This window comes from Propithecus coquereli, unplaced genomic scaffold (genome assembly GCF_000956105.1).
Source record: "Propithecus coquereli isolate 6110/MARCELLA unplaced genomic scaffold, Pcoq_1.0 Scaffold57, whole genome shotgun sequence".
Lineage (NCBI taxonomy): Eukaryota > Metazoa > Chordata > Mammalia > Primates > Indriidae > Propithecus > Propithecus coquereli.
Window position 1 is genome coordinate 2,423,157 of NW_012151618.1, and position 19,674 is coordinate 2,442,830.

The following is a 19,674-nucleotide window of genomic DNA, read 5'->3' on the forward strand; positions in this document are numbered from 1 at the left end:
AGATTCTTTATCAGCGCCTATATTTTTAAATGATCTTTCTTTCTTGATATATCCTTTTGTTTATATCAACCAGATAGAGTATGTTATATTTGGTTCTCACTACAATGCTACTCATATTTAAGAGATGATAGAAATTTATTCTACTTTTGAAATGGTATAAAGCTGATCTATTCTTATCAAAAACAATGAGCACTTAGGTAAAAATTTGATTCATGGATCCAACTGCCTGACAAGACGATTGATAGAAAACTGTTTAGGAAGACATTTTAAAAACCTAGTCAAAATTAGGCAAAATTAGTCAAAAGCAAAATAAGTCAAAATTAAAAGTAATTTATAAATAATTTTTATTATGGAAATTTAACATTGACCATTTACCCTCTCTGCCTTTTTGAGTGAGACTGGTCTACACTTTTCCTTTAGATACTATGGCAGGGGGTGGGGTGAATTTGCACATTAAGAATTTCTGTCATTGCTAAAGCTGCCACTTCTCAGCTCCGTGGGTTGCTAAAGCAGAAGTGTGGCTGGGGATGGGCACATAGCAGCAGTTCCTGTTGTGAGGAATCTTGGAGGAGTGGAGAGGACCGGTATACAATGCCATCGCCACTGGGCCTATTGGGGTTCTGCGATGACTTAGGGGACCTGACATAGATTGCAGGCTGCACCTTTCACTGAAAATTAAATCTCAGTAGCTCTCCTCGGGGAAGGATCAGGGGACTCTTTGCAGCTGCCCCTTGTCAGCAAAGGCTACAAGATTTGGAAATCTCTTAACTAAGCTGACAGGCCACAGAGAGGATGAATCAAAAATATGATACATGGATCAGCACACAAAGATGTGAGAGGGTAGAGGGTACACAGTAGCCAGATAAAACAGGAAAGAAAAATAGTAAGTGTGGGGAGATATTTAACTCTTTCACTCATGACGGTAAGATATTTTATCATCTTATCTTAAAGCTTTGTAGTTATCCAAGAATGTCATTCAACTTTTACAAGGTTTTTTTTTTTCTTTTTCTTTTAATTAATTAGTTGTTAAGACTAGGCATGCCTCAAAACAAAACAAAACAAAAACAGAAACAGAAATCTACGCTTAAGTGTTTCTGGCCATATCCTTCTTGTACATTTCTATTTTTTTTTCTACAAAGTATAAAAATAAGTAACTTTGACATAGAGTACATTTCATTGCATGAGGAAGGAAGGGTTACCATTTTCTTTTCTTTTGTTCTGAACAGTTGACAATACCCATTACTGTCATGCTAAAATCCTCTCATCCAGTTATGATCCTGTTTGTTTTTGGAAAGGTAGACAGAATTGCAATGATGACAATCTGCGTCTCTTTTCCCTCCATCTCTCCACTTCCGCTAGGCTCCTGTTAGATCCCATTATTTGAAATATTTAAAATGTTGGCATTTCTCTAGCTCCCAATCTCTGCTTCTATTAACCAGTTTAGCCTAAAATTGATGATAATGAACTAATAGTGTCAGCTTCCCTTCTCAGTCATAAAGCCTTTGTACTTCCTCCAACTGAATTCTTGATGAAAGAGGAAAAGATAACAGCTCCACACTGTGACCCCTGGAGGTGACCATTAATTTGACAGTGCAGCTGCTAAGAGGAAACAGCATTACAATGTCCTCTCCCCCCAGCCCCTTCCAAGGACCCCAAAGCTGTGTCAAATTTATCATTTTATACTTGACTATTTTTAAATGGCTTTCACCTGGACTCTCAGACTCTTCCAAGACACATCTGTCAGGCATGTCCTCAGCATCTTGGAAGTTTGCCGAGTTTGAGTTGCTGTCATGGTTGACCGGACTGACTGGAGCTATTAAAAAAAAGAGACAGAGAGAGAGAGAGAGAGAGAGAGAGAAAAGAAAGGGAGAGCGATGAAAAGTAGTAGCAAGCACCATTAAAACACTTCCTTTTAGTTGCACAGATATTTCCAGGGACACACTATGTAAACACAAATAATAAATTGAAATAAAATGTATCCTCTAAGTATTTATTGGCAGACATGTAATTAGTTGAAAAATCTATAGATGTGACTTTATCTTAGAAGAAAAATAAGTTCATGGCATCAAGCTTAAAAGCTACAAAGTAACAAAGTGATCTCTTCGAAGTAGAAATCGTATTTTTAATGCATAAATCTAAAACAATATAGTCAATTAACGGCAACAGGACACAGAGGGAACATCAGGCTAGTCAATTAGAAAGACCAGCTCTATACTGGTGGCAATGGTTCCTTTTGTCCCACAAATCACAGCTAATGGACACTATGTACGCATCTTCGTTCTTTCATTAAATTAAAAACTATGGTACCAAACACCAAAAAATTAGTCCTATAAAAAGTAAATTTAAAAATATCAAATAAATACACTGAAAATGATAATAAGAAGGGCTGGTGTTTTGAATGGAAGGTCTCTAGACAACTTATCATGAGATATTATTTCGGAAACTGAAGCTAGCAGAAAAGTCTAAAATTTCCCATAAACACATTATATCCACTAATTCTGTTAGAGAAACAGAATCAAGTTTCCACATTCTTCTACAAGTTATAATACTTGGTCTAAATTATCTCCATAAGTAACATATTTCCATATTACATTTGTTCTAGGAATCATTTGTCAGAAAAAGTGGGCCCTGTCTTCATGAAAAAACTCAGTGAAAAAACAAATAAGACTTCAATAACATAAATTATATCACTCTTAAGCCAAATGCCATATATATATATATATATATATATATATATATATATATATATACACGTACACACACAATTGAATGCAATGGAATTTTATCTATCATAAGTTGCTGCAGTAAACACTACCATGTGTCTTCAGATCTTGATAACACACACAACATATTTATAGGTCATAAATGCAATAAACAAAATATATATTTATAAATTATACATGAGATATGTTTGTTGGCACAGGGGAGTTGGCCTGGCTATTGTGTCTACACCTCCATTAGGAGAACAGAGAGCAATGCAGAGGCTGGAGACTGTGTCATCTCACACATTTGATAAGTAACCCAAAGGTGTCCCACCCCAGATCCAAACAGCATTAGTAGTGTTCACACCTACCTGCCATGCTCCTCCACTTATTTTAATGGAACGTGCATAGCATTGGTGATAATAACTTGAGGACCACATAGACACACTTTAAAGGAGACTAGGAGTATAATTCTGGTTCAAATATTCCCTCCAGACAGTTTCACTAACCCTATCAGGACATAGCTAGAACTTCTTTGTTTTGTGGAAGTATGAGCATAGTTAGAATTCACTACTTCTCCAAAACCTTTTGTTTGGGAACAAAATATGGAAAAAGTATAAAATTCTTATTTTAAATAAGCACAATTTTTCATTTTGTGCATTTGAATTTTCTGGAAAAAATATAGAAGTAGGGACCATGTCTAGTTCATTCACACATTTCTGTGTGCCACATATATAATAGTGTCTAGGCCATAGAAAGTATTCTTAACGGATCTGTGAATGAATGAACGAATGAACGAAGCAAAGGTACCATGCTAGATGTCCTCCTGATCCAAGAAGATATGTGCTTTCAATTATCATCCCAATAGATCTGCTCAGTTTCTTGTTTAGGCCCACTTAAGTCCAAGGATGCATGTTTGCAACGTGGTGATGTGGGTCAGTGTGACTTGGAAGGAGAGGATGTATGGCTTAAGTGGTTATTGATGTAGCTATGTTTAATTTAATTTTCTTCAGTTTAAGTCATACTTACAGATTATTTTTGAATCCATAGATTTTTATGAAATGTTTAAGTGGGATAGTTAAATGCATCAACGTTTCAGAATACTATTATATTGGCTTGTTTTAATGATTTTTATCTCTATATATCTTAATTGCTAATTTCTGAAATATTTACATTGGTATTTATAATAGGGAATAAATCATATAGCTAAATCTATTACTAAAAGCCAATGAGGTAGCACCTCTATTGATTTGGGCAAATGTATTGCACTTGTCTTCCAATACATTGTTCTTTCATAATTTAAAACTTTCCTCCATTCATTCATTTATTCATTCCTCCAACAAATATTTATCAATCACCAAATATTTAGACAATGTTTTTCTATTAAGGACCTCAAAGAGGAAGAGGACATGGTATTTGATCAAAAAAAATACATGGCTGAAAACATTTTTAGTGTCATGAAGTGGTCCCAGGATGAAATGACATCCCAAATCTCTCAAGAAAGCAAGAAAGTTAGGTGTAGTTTTAGTTGCATGATCTTCATTAAACTCCTACTAGTAGGTACTATGCAACCATTTTGCTTCCAAATCTGATTTTGGAGAGTGTGGCTTGTGTGGTGGTAAGGGAGTAGAGAAAGTTATTCTTCAGATATTTTGCTTAGTTACAAATTAGTTTCCAAATTTGAAATTGTACAAGATTCGTTTTCTTTACCAGGTAGTTCCTACAGCATCCAATTAAACCTACTGTAGAAGAAATACGTACATTCTGCCAGTTGGGAACAGCAGACATCGGAGAGGTTAATTATTGCCATTCTACTTTTTGTTTGTTTGTTTGATAGGCTAATCCTTGCAATTGCTCTTTTGGGTGTTTCCTGTGATGTTTCATCATTAAACTCTGACATGATAAGTGACCAAGTCTTCTCTAATGAATCATTTCAACAAGGATGAAATCAACCAATATTGATCTAGTGCTTATTATGGGTAGAGCTCCATGCTAGACTGTGAGGGGTAAAGAAATGAAGGCACTTTTAATGTGCCCTCATACAACTTGTGATCTAGTTGAAGTATGATAAAAAGTAACTAGCAGGAGCATTAGAGACAGCATTCTAAGAGCGGCATGGTTTCTAGTGCAGAGAATTCTACAATAGGGTAGTCTGGAGGTAAAATTTAAATTAGAACTCCTTGACTGGGAATGTGGGAATTCCAAAGGGACATAATTCAAAGCAAAGGAAAAAGTTCTAAAACTGGGCATGGCCAAAGAAATACATTAGCCCAGTGCCACAAATGTATTTGTTATTGTTGCTGCCTATTTTGGTATATATTTTTAATGAATTCTCCTTACATGTCTCTGAACTTTTTCTGAATTGCTGTTGTTAGCTAATTCTTCTCACCTGTAGAAGTTAGCTATAGACAGGTTTTTCCTTGCCCTAGATAGTCAATAATTTGATCTTTACTGATGGTGGGCCCATTTATCACAGTAAGTTGTCCTTTCACTATACATATTGACTTTTATTTATCAATACCAAAGTCCATTTGTAGCTCATCACTAAAGTTCTTGGATATTTTCAGTAGTTTTTGAAGGTGCATTTTAGAGTTTGGCAGAGAGATACTTTTGACATCAATATAGTGCAAATGATTGCTAGGCTCATCTTTAGCTGAAAATCAGCTGTTTATTTCCTCTGTAATGGATTCTGAAATAGTCCACATTTGGGTGGTAAGGGACAAGAAAGACAAACTCTCCTTGACAGTTCTACCACTGAAAGATATAAGACTGCTCTACTCACCCATCACACACCTTGAAATATCGACAGCTAAAAGGCCAGTGTTCTAAATATCTGTGTAATATCTTTGGTAGCTGGGTAGAGGGAGGAGTCCATGTATTTCTTGCAGATGTGTTTTGACTAGGGGGCATTCGACTATGAGTATAATTCTTCTAGATCCTAAAGAAACAAATGGTTCAGCCAAAGACAACACAAAATCAGTACCTTTTAAACCATGTTCAAGAACACCTTGAGAGGAAACCCAAAAGATTGTATGAGGAAGACTCCATAGAAGAATTTATTGTTAAAAATTAAAAATGTGGTGGCAGGGTCGTCAGTGGTAATGCTCCTCCACCTCCTCTGTTCTCTATTTTGGTTTCAGTTATCCTCTAAAAATTCCCTGCTTCCTTTTCTCATCATTTTCTGAAAGATATTAGCTGTTAAGATTTCCTAGGCCTAGGCAGCAAACAACTCCAAGAAACATCTCCCCATCCCCAGCAAGAGAAGGGCCACTGGAAAAAAGTCTCCACCCACTTCCACAAACAGCAGCTGGTTCTCCCAAGCTAGGCCACTTCTGTCATACAAATAGAGTCCTTGTTAAAAATCCATATCATTTACAGGGTGAATAAAATCTACAGCTCCAAATAACATTTTCAATACAATGACTTATGAATGATTTAAAAATAGATCCCATTCATCATACGTACAGGCTTTTTGAAAGTAATGGGGATATTTATAGGAAAATCATTAATAAAAAGATATAACAGTTTGAAATGTTGGGCAACTGAATAGAATAAACCACTGTAATACCCGAGAAAACCCAAACAAAAATCTGAATCACGTATTAATCAAGGGCATGAAAATAATGTACAGGTTGCAGAGGTCAGGAAAGACTAAATGACAGCTCAAATCTGTGGCATAAGGAGTGGAAAAGAAGTCATAGATCTAAGTTCAAATCTACTAACTCAATATGGTAGCCAAGAGTTGATTACTTCCCTGCTTGATAATTTGGATTCCTTCCCAATCTTAAGGAGTCACTATGAAATAAACTTAAAAAAAAAAAAAAAAGAAAGAAAGAAAGAAAGAAACAATACTATTAATAAAGAAAAACTACACCAAATTTAGGAAAAAGAAAATGCTAATGCAATGCAATACTAGCAGATCACAGAGACTGCAATATATTTTAAATTAGGGGGAGGCACAATTCATGAAAAGACTTTAAATGATAACACGAAATTTGTAAACAAAGAGGATGTCATTGGAACAGACCTTCAGCTTACAAAGTGGCTTCTCTCTGGACAGATGTCTTATCAGGAAAACATGTCTAGCTAAAGAGCTGTGTACATATTAGCCCTACTTTACGAGTATCTATTGAGATAATCAAGTGATAGGGCCTCTTGATTATATTTGAATAGTAATAGCTACATCCTGCATCAGACTTTGAACTTACTTTGTCATCAATGTGGACTGGAAACTCGGGGAAAAATATAGAAATGTCCCCAATTAAATCAGGTATCTAATGCTTCTTTACAACTAAGTAATGTTTTATGGACAAGTTTAACAAGATGAGTTAATATTAGACTTATATGTTTTTGCCACCTTCCTGCAATTGTAATCTGGCATGCAATATTATTTGGTGGGTGGCATTTGCTCAAATGAATTGCTTTAAGGATGACTTATTTTTCAACTGTTAGGGAAACAAATTTTCCAAAATGCTGTGAAGAGTATTAATTTTTTATCCTTCCCTGGATGTATAGAATTTAAGTTATTATTTTATTTAAATACACCATCACACATGCACACACACACACACACACACACACACACACACACACACAGAGGATCAAATTATTGACTGCTTAGGGTAAGGCGAAAAGAACTTGTCTACAGCTAACTTCCACAGGTGAGAAGTGTGGCTAGACCACCCAACTAATATGGGGAAGACAAACATGGATGAGAAAGAGCTACCAATTGCTTACTGAATATTTTTAATCATTGCTGTATTCCTATCAAATACAGAAATTCCTCTGCTATGCAGGATGTCTGAGCAACGGGGTGCTCTGGTAGAGCTGATAGGCAAGCACATGCTATACCTCTAGCCTAATGTAAGGTACAAGGCAGGTACTCAAGAGTACTAACCAAATGACTAAGTGAAACTACTAACAAGGATCTGTAAGATTAAAAAAAAAAATCAATGATTAATTTCATTTGCAGTTTAAGGGGAAAATCTTAAGGTCTAGCTAGGGTTTACAGCTCAAACTTACTCAAAAATCCCCAAAAGCTATTATTAATGCCAACATGTGTCTGCATAAAGAAGGAGACACTATCTGGCTTATTTTTGAACAGAAAATAAAATTCCTAGAAAGCATGCTGTACCTCAGAAGTATAGGAGCAACAGCCTGGCTGAAACCTTTACCTCACTGACTGTGAGCCACGAGCCCTGCCTGGAATGGACTGTAGAAGCAAGAAAAGAAGCATCCTGGTTCCCCTGGATGCTGTCTGGGCATTGCTGTCTGGGCATATTTACCTGCAGACTTGTCAAATGGCAGCCACACATTTGTACGATATATGTGCTCTGCTTGTGCCCATGAAAGGATCATAGAGGTAGAAAACTTCCCCTCTGGGTTGCAGAACTCAGTAACCTTTGGGGATGTGGCCATGGACTTCACCAAGGAGGAGGGGGCATGGCTGACCCCTTCTCAGAGGAAACTGTACACAGATGTGATGTTGAAGAACTACAGAAACTTGGCTTCACTGGGATATCAACTCAGCAAGCTCACCCTGATCCCCTAGATGGAGCAAGAATATGAACTGAAGAGAAGAGAGAATTCACGAAGATTCCTGCTCAGATGGGATGATCCTCCTTAAAACCACACAATCACAACATAAACAAGATAGTTTAGAGAAAGAAAGAACTACGGACAAAAAGAAGAGACAGGGTCTCTCTATGTTGCCCAGTCTGATCTCAAACTCCTGGCCTCAAGTGATCCTCCCACCTTGGCATCCCAGAGTCCTGGGATTATAGCCGTGAGCTACTGTACCCAGCCCACATACACTTAATAAAACTGATAAACTCCAACAAGTGATAAACTACATATTCACTAAGAAAATGTTAAATAAACTCTAACGTAATAAAGTACTTCTTCGACATATCAGAGAAAAAAAAGTCCTCACTGTTAAGCGTCCAAATATACGTATTAATTAAAAGAGAAAAGAATATAAATAATTTCATTATGGAGATGAACTTATGAATTCCTGGGGAGGAAATGTGTTGTATTATAAAAATGTTCAAATACAGGACCCAGAAGATCTGGTTTTCAATCTCACCTCTGCTCCTAATAGTGTAGTCTTGGGCATGTCATCTCACTTTCCCAGACTCAGGTTCTTTTCTTTCTAAAATGAGGGAGCTGGACTAGACAGCCTTCTTGATACCCTCCAGCTCTGAGACTCATGTATTCTGCCAAGACCAACAAATTACTCAGTGTATCACTGGACAGGATACCTAGAGGGTCAGTGGCCACTACACTAGCCTTGGAAATAATGAGGACTTCTGAGGCCCTTTCCTAATTATGTAGACTGGTATTTTCCCATGATAGGGCGGGTTCCTTCTTGGTTTCATTTCCCCAGGCATGAAGAGCCCTCAGTGATTGTTTGTCACATGAATGGACAGTGTTATGAAGAACCATGGTGTTCCTGTGGAATTGTGCTTGCCTCAATTCAAATCTCTTCAACAGAGAATCAGGAGAGCCCACACCCGTTCTATTCCTTTTATATATAACGATGGGGCCCATGAAATCATTTTGTCTTAGTCAAGCTGGGCATGAAAACCAACTCTAATCAAATTATCTAAACTCTAAGACTGAAACAGACTAGAGGGGTATAAGATGTAGAGAGCATGAAAAAGAGAAAATGAGTAAGCTGGGAAGTAGGCAAGGAGAATAACGGAATGTTGCAACTGTCTTCCTTCCTCCGGCCACATTTCCCCACTCCCAACCAGGCTAATCTGCAGAGTTCCTGGTGGGAGGTTTGCCTAGATTTCTTTATATGCTCCTTCAGAGTACTGTTTTCTTGGCAAGCAGGAGAGAGTTGGCGAGGAGATAAGCAGGTATTTTTTTGGACATAAAATCAAAATAATTTCCATGACTTTGGTCTCTAAACATTACTGAGTAAATTCAGAATAGAAAGAAGTCATGGAAAAATATTTATTATTATTTTTACATTTATTTACAGTTTGATAAAGAAGAGAATTTCTAGATGCAAGAAGTTAACTTGTCAAATCAGCAAGCTCAATCCCAGCTTTCCATACCACAGAAATAATTAAGAAAAAAAAATGATTCAGGAATATCTTATCTGACAGGACCTGTTCATCTTTAAAAGGAAGTATAAGTGATGAATGAGTTCTAAGGATGTATGGAAATTAACTGTTGCACTTTTAATACAATTTAGGTTCTGTAAAAGTCATTTGACTGTTCTCATAAGGACCAAATCCTCTGGTAAATATAGAAATGCATTAATTTTACTTACTGTTCAGAAGTTCAAGAAAATACTAAGTTGAAAGCTGGAATAGATTCCAAAGAAGAAGACAAATAGATCTCCACATATTGATAAATTAAAGAACAGCCTGTATAGGGAGACCTCTAAGAAGAATTTATAGTAAACTTCCCAGCTTCTATTTGAAAATTTAGAAGGTCAGGAAAACAAAAGAGACCCTTCAATCAAAAGAGCACTGAGCTAGCATTTGAGACTAGAGATAAACATGATTTATATATAAACTTAAGATAAGGATTCACAGCATAGGGCAATTTAAACCGCAGCAATGTCTACAGTTATCCATAAGGAAAAGTACCAAAAAACATTCTCCTCTTGAATCAGTGGGAGAAGAAACTGTCAAATGGCACTAGCATTGGAATTCCTAAGAGCAACAACCTTCCCAGAGGCCAAACCTAAGACAACACCATCAGTGTGGGGAGAATGGTTGGCAGGCAGTCTCAAATTCCCAGCTGATAGCCATCTCTGTCTCAGGGGAAGACGTTTGTCTCAGATGGTTAGTCAAGTGTCAGAGCTCTTTCATCTCCCAGATAGGAAATGGAAAATAAGAAAATCAAATTATCTAGACTATGCCTTCATTTTCTAGTTCTTTGTTAACATTAAGAAAGATGCATGGAAGAACATGTCTAAGTTACCATATTTTGTATCTAATGGCTTGGTTACTTTGAATGCAATTTATTTTTATTTGAGTGACATCAAAATGGTATGCTAGTGTACTTGAGAATGTACTGAAATCGAATGGAAGATTTGCTTGGATGCTAATAATGTGCTTTACCACTGTATTATAATGTCATCAGTAGCAAGCATCACTTTCTCACACTGCACACAAACACATGCATTCACTCAAGACAGGGAAAGCATGGGTGGTCGATCGGCATCCATTGCCTCTTATGGTCACACATACCAAGTGTAGTCACTCATTTAGAAATATTAATTTTGTTGGGAGATAAACAATAGAAAGATGCCTTCTCAAATCCTCAATCTGTGTCACTGCATAACATTCAGGGTTTGGACTAATATCTCTAAGAGATGGTTGCCAAAAATATAGAAATGACCTTGATAGGAAGTAGAGAGTCTCATTTTGATATTAGACAAACCAGTGACATCTACAAATAAAAGATAAGAGAAACACTCCTAAAGAAAGCAAAGTTTTAAAGAGCAAACATGCATGCAAATAAAGGGAAATAGTAGCTAGAATAACACTTACAGAAAGCTAGGTTCAATACAAAAGAGATGTTATCATAATTGGAGATCTAAAAAATAGGAAAAAGGTAAAAGACTAATAGATATTTCTAGATAAGACAGTTTCCTAGATTAGTGTAAAACACTCCTCTTAATATATTCTTATGAATTGTTTGGCAGAATGCATGGTAAAATCTCCAGAACACTAAGGGTTCCTGGGTCGTAAAATGTTACACTGATTACACAAGCTATAGAAAACAATTATAAGGCAAACTCCTTGGGAATCAATGGTGTGCACACATTTCAGGATAGTTAAGTTTTGGGAAGCATTTAAAGAAAACATGATCCAAAGCAAGAACACGGCATTGACCTATCATTTGTTATGAATCAGGGACACTGTGACAAATAAAATAGGCAAATAGCCAACAGAAGGGTGGTGCTTTAGGAAGGGGAAGAACAACACAATAAACCAACCACAAGAGAACCAAGAAAGCCCACGAGGCCTCTGCACTTGGAACACTGCATGTGTCTCCAGTCACTGTGGCCCATACAGAATACAATGAATTTAAGAGGCCAACCAAAGTTATGGGAGGAAGCAAGGGGGAGGAGAGTTTATTCATCTAAGACTATCTGAAGACAAAATTAGGAAGATTAAGACACCTGTCTAAAGCAAATCTGAAGAAGAGTGCAACTGATGTTTGTAAAATTGCTAAAAAGTTATATCTACCTGTGACTGTCATTTGCTTTCCTCCCGTTCCTCCAGCCCCTCAAGATGATTATACTCTTCCACTATGTTCTGTTACCAGAGTCACTCCTCTACTTGAATAGCCTGATAATAGGTGTCTCTCCCTCCGGTCATTCTTTAAACTAAGACGAGTCACATCCCTAAAACCAAGGTCCGATCCCATAGCTCCCATGTAGAAAAACCCACATGGATCTCTATCCAGTCAGCAATGGGGAATTCTGGAGCCATGGATTTCGAGGCCTTGCACAATGCAGTCTCAATTCCCATTCAGTGGTTTCTCACTGGATGCTGCTCCTGTCCCCACCCTTCCCATCTCAGACTCTGACATCATACAGCATGGCTGGATGAGACCACTCATTGTCCCCTAGATGAGCCACTTAGTTTCTGCATCTGTGCCTTTGTGCAGATCCCCAGTTTGTGATATCCTCTCTCACTCCAATCTCCAATATTCTGCTTGCCAAAATATTAGTCTTTATTGAAGACTTAGCTCAAATTTCACCTTTCCACGAAATCTCCATCAGTCTACCAGTTAACATTAATTTTTCTCTCCTTTTCTGTCTTTCTTAGGACTTTATGTGGCCTGTGTTGTACTTTTATTAATAATACCATTCTTTGGATTTCATGTCCGACTGGGGCACATTAATAGGGAAACATGATATTTTAGGCACATTTTGAAATGTTGAGGCTGATGTTGGTATGAGGACAATTTTGCCTTTCTAGAAAGGAACCTCTGAAGCTGAAATCAGAAGACTGGGCTAGAAAAATCAGAGGCCTGACCCAATGTGTCAATTTCCGTCATCCTTAGAGTGTCTCAGACAGTTGGAGATTCATAGATAGTATGTTTGTTCCACAAACATGATGAGTCTAATGCTCATGGGACAGCTTACTTATGGGCAGTGAAGGCTATGAAAGTCTGCTTTCTCTGAATCTCTGGCTTGAATGTTTACACAGACATTGTGTGAGGCGGGGGCGGGGAGCCATATTAAGCAAGAGATCATTTATAAAAATTCACTTCCCTACTCTTCAAATAACTTTATAAAATAAGAGTCACACATTGCAAAAGATTACACCTACTCCCTACAACAGAAGGGAAAATTCCCTGATTTTCACTCTCTTTTCCGTATCCTCATAAATCATAAAGTTAAATTTACCCTAGGGATTTCATTTCTCTGAACTCAGTGTACAGGCATAAAACAAATTTTGTCCTCACAGGACATCCCATTTTTGTTTCATTAGTTCAAGGAAAGGGTCACTCAATTTTTAAAGCATTTGGTTTGATCTTTGCTATGATTCATGCTACCTAACATCCACAGATGTACTTTATATACTGAAATGTATCTTATATATAAAATGTGTCTCCATGGACCCCATAATGGTGATACTCTCACATAAAGTACTCAAAAGCTACATTATAGATACATGGGTCTAGGAAAGGTGATGAGAAATAGAAAATAAACTTATTTTGTTGAATATTTAAACAATTTTGTTTTGCCCAAGTTGCTATTGTAAGATTGATTTCTTTTTCTTCCTACGAAAGACAAAATATTTCCTTGGGGCTAGGTGAGAAAATGCTTTTAGAAATTTCCCCAAATATAAGGCCTAAATTTATACTCACTCTATTTTACACATTTTTATTCTACATTCAACGATCTCATTGATATTTCATTCCACAGAGAGGGAGGTGATAAAAATTTTTATTAATGTAATAAAGGAAAAAAGAAATAAAGATGATTTGTCATAATTTTACTAGATAAAAAGAATTTTTGTGATCTTAATGTAAGAACAGACTATGATCTCTAAAGGAATACTGAATTATGGAAACATGATTTTTACATAATAGAGCCATTTATACTTACCATTTAATCATATTAAATAATAATTCTTACAGCTCTATTGGCTCATATGCTTTTTTGTCTCTAAATTCTTTCCAGGACACAGTTAAGTTATTTTAAAAGGTCTTCTCATTCTATTGCTACTGAGGGGATTCCCCTCCCCCCATGGCCAAAATTCTATTTTCCACGCTGGGTATCTATGGGAACCAGGATATCAACCTTTGCATAGAACCTCCTTCTCTTCATGAATTAAAGATCACACAGATGTATTCCTCAAAAACAAATAGGGAGAGGAGATTTAGATTAAACTCGGTTTACCAAATTATGGTCATTATTTTGTTTTAAAACCCTAGAGATCTTAGATAGGAAGGTGAAGCCGAGCCTGCAAAGTGGCAGCTTAGCTGAGGAGGAAGCAGTTATTTATTTCCAGGGCATTTCTCTCCTATTTCCCACAGTAAAGAACTTGTCCAATTTAGAGGCACCCAGTACAGCTAGAGTTAGGAGGTAAACAAAAATACTTTAGAATTCTATTTCATTGACAAATCTAAAACAAAGATCAAATCGGCCTTCCTCCAAGACTAAACAGCCCCCAACATCGCCTCATCCTGTAGAACAGAATCTCAGAGCTTCCAGCCCACCTAAGGCACAAGACCCAGGCCTCCAGTCAGCCGGCTAGTTATCCATGGAAGTGGCTCAAGGCTGACACTCGGATTGACTGGTTCACACTAATTTACTTCACACAGATTCCATTTATCTCCTGGAAGATCCCCTGGCAGCAGCTTATAATGGCATATCCTAGGATGCCTGCCTGCACGCGATTTTAAAGTGGCAGCGCTTGATGAATCTGAATCTGCAAACAGTTCCCAGATTGAGGATAGGTGCAATCAGAAAACATCAAGAGGCAGAGCTGGGACTCGGTAGCCTGCTTGGCTGGTCCAAGCAGCTGAGCATTAAGTGTGCTTGCTCTTCTGCAGGCTGCTCACCATTGCTGGGACAAATCAGAGTGGCAGCCAGCCCCTCTTTCTTTTACCACTTGTCCTCCACAGGGAAAGAGAAAAGAAAGTGCGTCACCACTCAAATAGCATGTGCAGCTGGAGAGAACGCTAATTTGACCCTTCAACCTTTCCTCTTACTATGATATTGCGGACCTCGGTAAAGCTACAGCTGATAGTTCAAAGGTTAAGATGCTGGATGGCTGGACTAGGCAAAATGTAGACAGAAGAAGAAAGTAAAAAAGAACCTTTATTTATTTTATTTACTTTCAACAGTGAGGTTCAAAGAGCTGGCTGGGACGGTATGATTATGGGGCTCGTCTGTAACCACCTAAAGAAAGGAATGGTACCTTATGGCTGCTCTCCCATGTCTCCCATAGAGCTTAGGGAAAGACACAAAAGCTCCGATATTTATCAGGTGAATAAGCAGGTGGATGAATGCTTGAACAAACAAGTCGCTACTCTTTATTTGACATTTCAGAAGTTGTGGTGAACCGCTGACCAGTAACATGGTCAGTATCCAAAGGCGCAAGGAAGTTGAGATCTTCTAATGGCACTGAAGCTAAAGGCATTAAACAGTAGCATTCAGTGGCAAATCTACCAAAGCAGTGACAACGCACATTTAGTACTTACAAGGTTAAAAACAGGGCCACAGTAGCTGGTTTACGAAAAAAAGTAGGATTAAGGATTTTGCATGAGCCTTGACATGATCGTGTTGTCTGCCTGCTGCCTTAAGCTTTGAAAAACAGCTGGGATCATCTTCTTATAAGCTCCAACTCAAAGATGTTTAAGCAGTCCCTGATCCAATTAAACAGAGGTAAATGGAAGGAAGAATTTTACTGAGCACCATCATCACATTTTTTTCTTAATTAAAAACAGCATAATTGCGGGTTACATAGCTCCTTAATCTCACATTAAATCTAATAGATTGCTGACTTAATACTGAGCATGACAGTCCCAGCTTTCTATATCGGTGTGCTTAATTTTAGGTCATTATCCTTTATTATGTGTCTTGTAATCCTTAAAGCCCATGATTGTGTCTGGATATTTGGCAAGGATTGTACTTGGTAATACAGGGATTCTATTTCTAAGAGTGATGGTTTAATTGAATGACATAGTATGATTATTAGATGTTCAAAGAATTACATATATTGCTTTCCTTTTTTAATTGGCTAGTTTCTTGTAAGTGTTTCCTTCAACAAACATCATTTAAGATCACTGTTCGGTTTTAGGGATTCTTCTGAAAAGGACAGTTTTCACCAATGAAAGACAAGTAGCTTATTGTTATGAAAATTTACCTATATGCTATTAAAATGTCCAATTCAAATAAAATCCTGGCTCATCCACAAACAGGGTGACCTTGGTCAAGTTACTTAATCGTTCTGTGTCTCAGTCTCTTCCTCAACAAAATAGCAATAGTGATAGTGCCTATCAGATGCAAAGAATTGTTGTCACAATTAAATGCTTAAAACACATAATGGCTTAAATATAGAAGGTCTAAATAAATCCTATATTAATACTATTTTTGTATCTGTCTTTGCCTAGAAATGTGTGTAAATGGCAATAAGATGTCCAGTCTTCATGTCAGGGTACTTTATTTTACAAGCAATATAGTAATATCTAAAATTTCTCTGACCTACTAACATAATACATATTTTAAATAGTTCTATTAACCTGATCTTCAACCTGATTGAAGACTGTAGAAAGATATAAGCTATTGTTAGTGGCCACCTTTTGTTTTAACAGTGTAGAGAGACATGTGGACTTGTATCCATTTAACAATACCTATAACCAAATAAATCCTGCTCAAAGTCACCTGTAATTTTTTTTCCTATCAAGAGTGCTGAATATGGAAAGAAGTAAAAATGGTTTCTGACAATGCTGACCAGATAACATAGGATGTCATTGGAAAGTTATTCTAAATAGCTTTTTTTTTTGGCTGATAAATTAAATGGAAATGATAACATATTGATATCCTTTAGGAATATTTATATGACGCTTATAGAGAAACTCATTTGGGCTTGGATATTTAAATGATTGTATGTGCACAATAGAATTTCAAATTATAAATACAATTAGAGCATAACCTTTTAAATGAGCAGCTATTGTCTTTTATATTTAAAAGTAAGAACAGATCTTATCTTGCACCATCATTTATGTATGATCCTTGATAACTGACCTTTTTACTGATTTCCATTCACACGTTAGGTTTTAAAAAATACTAGTATTGAAACTGAAAGTCTTATCAAACTCAGATCCATCAAAGGCAAAAACATTACTAGAGGGTGGTCATTTGGTGGAGTATGCAACTAACACAGAAATAACGGCTTACTTGTTACTGATATTCTTCGTTTTCATTTCTGGGTAGAAAGCACCATAAAACATCATATCAAATAATAACCTCAAAAAATTATTTTTCTTGAACATCACGTTAAACCTTGGAGAGGGGGAAAGCATACTATATTCATTGAAAAAATGTTTATTTCGGAGCATTATTATGAAAAGTTTTTGGTTGTAAAGGTGAGATGAGATGAGTTAAAATTATTTTTATATCCAACTCTGGCCATAACTAAAGCACATCTTCTTTGATCAAGACATTTCTATTGCTGCGCCCCCTGCCCTATTCACACAGCAGATCAAAAATTGATCAGATTACTGCATGGTTCTGATCCTTCTATAAAGGCAGCTGAAATAACTAGATCAGAGACTTGGTAATTGGCAAGGTCTTAGCAAGTACATTTAGATATTAAGTAGTGCCTCGCTTTTGGCCTTTACAACACAAACTCCATAAAAACCAATTAATATGAACTTGCTGACAATAGCAATATTATATATTCAAACAAATTTCAAAATAGTAATAGAATAAGAAGTGGCTCAAGTTACTCATAAGGGAAAGAAAATTGTCATAAGATTCTGATGCCAACCCTTGACCTCAGAAAAAGGAAGGAATAACATACTTAAAAAATTCAGGGAAAGAAAAATTTGAGCTAAGATTTACTATCCAGAAAAACTGACCTTATCTATAAAGGCTGCAAGCTGATCTAAGCATGCAATGACTTAGGGAATATATTTGAATAAGCCTTTTCTGAGTGGTCTACGAGAAAATGAGCTTTGTACAACCAGAATAATTGAAAAGACACCAGGATGAGGAGAGGAGGTAAGCACTCAATATACATACACCTGTAGGACTCAGACTAAATGATGGTTATGGAAATATGGCTATTACAAGAAAAGATGATAAGATTGGCTAACAAAGTAAAATCTAACACTGTGTTGTATGAAAAGAAGAGCTATATCAAAAACAAAGAGTTAAGAAAGATTAAAGATAAAAAGGATAGATAGGATTTAAATAAATTTTTAAAAAGCAGCAGTCACACTATTATTGAACATGGTGGAATGAAAACCAAAGAACATTAAGTAAAGACACAGAGAAGAGTATTTTATGACACTAAATAAAGGCTATCCTTCACAATGAAGGCATTTCAATGACTAATATATGTATATTATTAAATAACATAGTTATTTAATAAAGCAGAGACTACAGGACATGCAAGCTAACAATAGATACCTTTAGCACATATCTCTTCATGTAAGACAGATGGTGGAGACAAAATATTGATGAGCATATAGAAAGTCTACACAACTAAATCAATGTGATAGATCTAATAATCAAACTCTGAATGCCAATAATAGCACGCCTTATTTCTAAGAGCACATGAAACATTCACCAAAATTGGCCACATCTTAAACTCCAGAATAACCCCTCCAATATTCTGGGAATAGAACTAGCACAGACAACATTCTCTGATCACAATGCAGTACATTTATAAATTAATAAAAATATTAAAAAACAAAAAGATTTTTTTACCTGGAAATTTCAAACACGTACTAAATAACTCTTGGTTCAAAGGGGAAATTCAATACAAAATTGCAGAACTTTTTAAAAAATTACAATAATGGAAACATAACAAAACCTATAAAATACAATTAATCCAGTTGTGAAAGACCATCTTATAGCATTAAAAATCTAATTAGTAAAAGAGAATGAATTAAATAGCCAACTCAAATAGGTAGATAAAGAACAATCAAGTTAACCAAAAAAAAAAGAGGAAAGAATTAATAAAGACAATGATTTAGAAAACAGTAAAACAGAAGAACCAAGAAAGAAATACTACAAAAGGTGCTTTTAGCAAAATAATCAATAAAACCAACAAACCACTAACAAATTTAATCAAGAAGTAAAGGGAAATTTCACAAATATACAAAATCAAACATGAAAGAGGGAGGGGAATAACTACCAATAGAGAGAAAATTTTAAAAAGTCATAAGAGATTATAATGCTTGACTCTATGCAAATTAATTTAAAAATCTAGATTAAATAAGTAATTTTTTGGAAAAATTGCAAGAGACCAAAAGGGTAAATGTTCAATTACCATAGTAGAAATAGGAAAGGAAAAGTCATTTGACAAAATTCAACACTCATTTATGTAAAAATACTTAATAAAGCAAGATTGCTAAATATTTCTTTGATATGATAAAATATATATACCTCAGCTCCAAAGCCAATGTCCTACTCAATTTAGAAACACCAGTGACTTTTTCCAACAAAATAAATAAAACAAAGATGCCCACTATTTCCAACTACCATTTAGCATCGAGTTGGAAGTATTCACCAATGCAATGAAGGCCAAATGAAAACAATTAGAGTCAATATGACTAAAAAGAAAGAAGTAAAGTGTTTTTTAATTGGAAAATATAATTATATACCCAGAAAACCTGAAAGATCAATGGAAAAACCATTGTAAGCAATGGTTTTAGTGAAGTAGCATGGCATATAAATCAATAGCCTTCAAAAATACAAACAAAAAACAGTTAAAATATGTAATGACAAAGAAGCCTCCATTTATAATAATTT

General features: G+C 36.1%; 1 protein-coding gene across 1 annotated transcript in view; it reads right to left on the minus strand.

Moving 5' to 3' along the window:
• WDR72 (WD repeat domain 72) overlaps positions 1-19,674 on the minus strand; it is a 266,498-nt gene that overhangs the window by 2,288 nt on the left and 244,536 nt on the right. Inside the window, 1 exon segment of the mRNA XM_012658023.1 lies at positions 1,709-1,813. Coding sequence (XP_012513477.1) covers positions 1,709-1,813 — 105 coding nt within the window.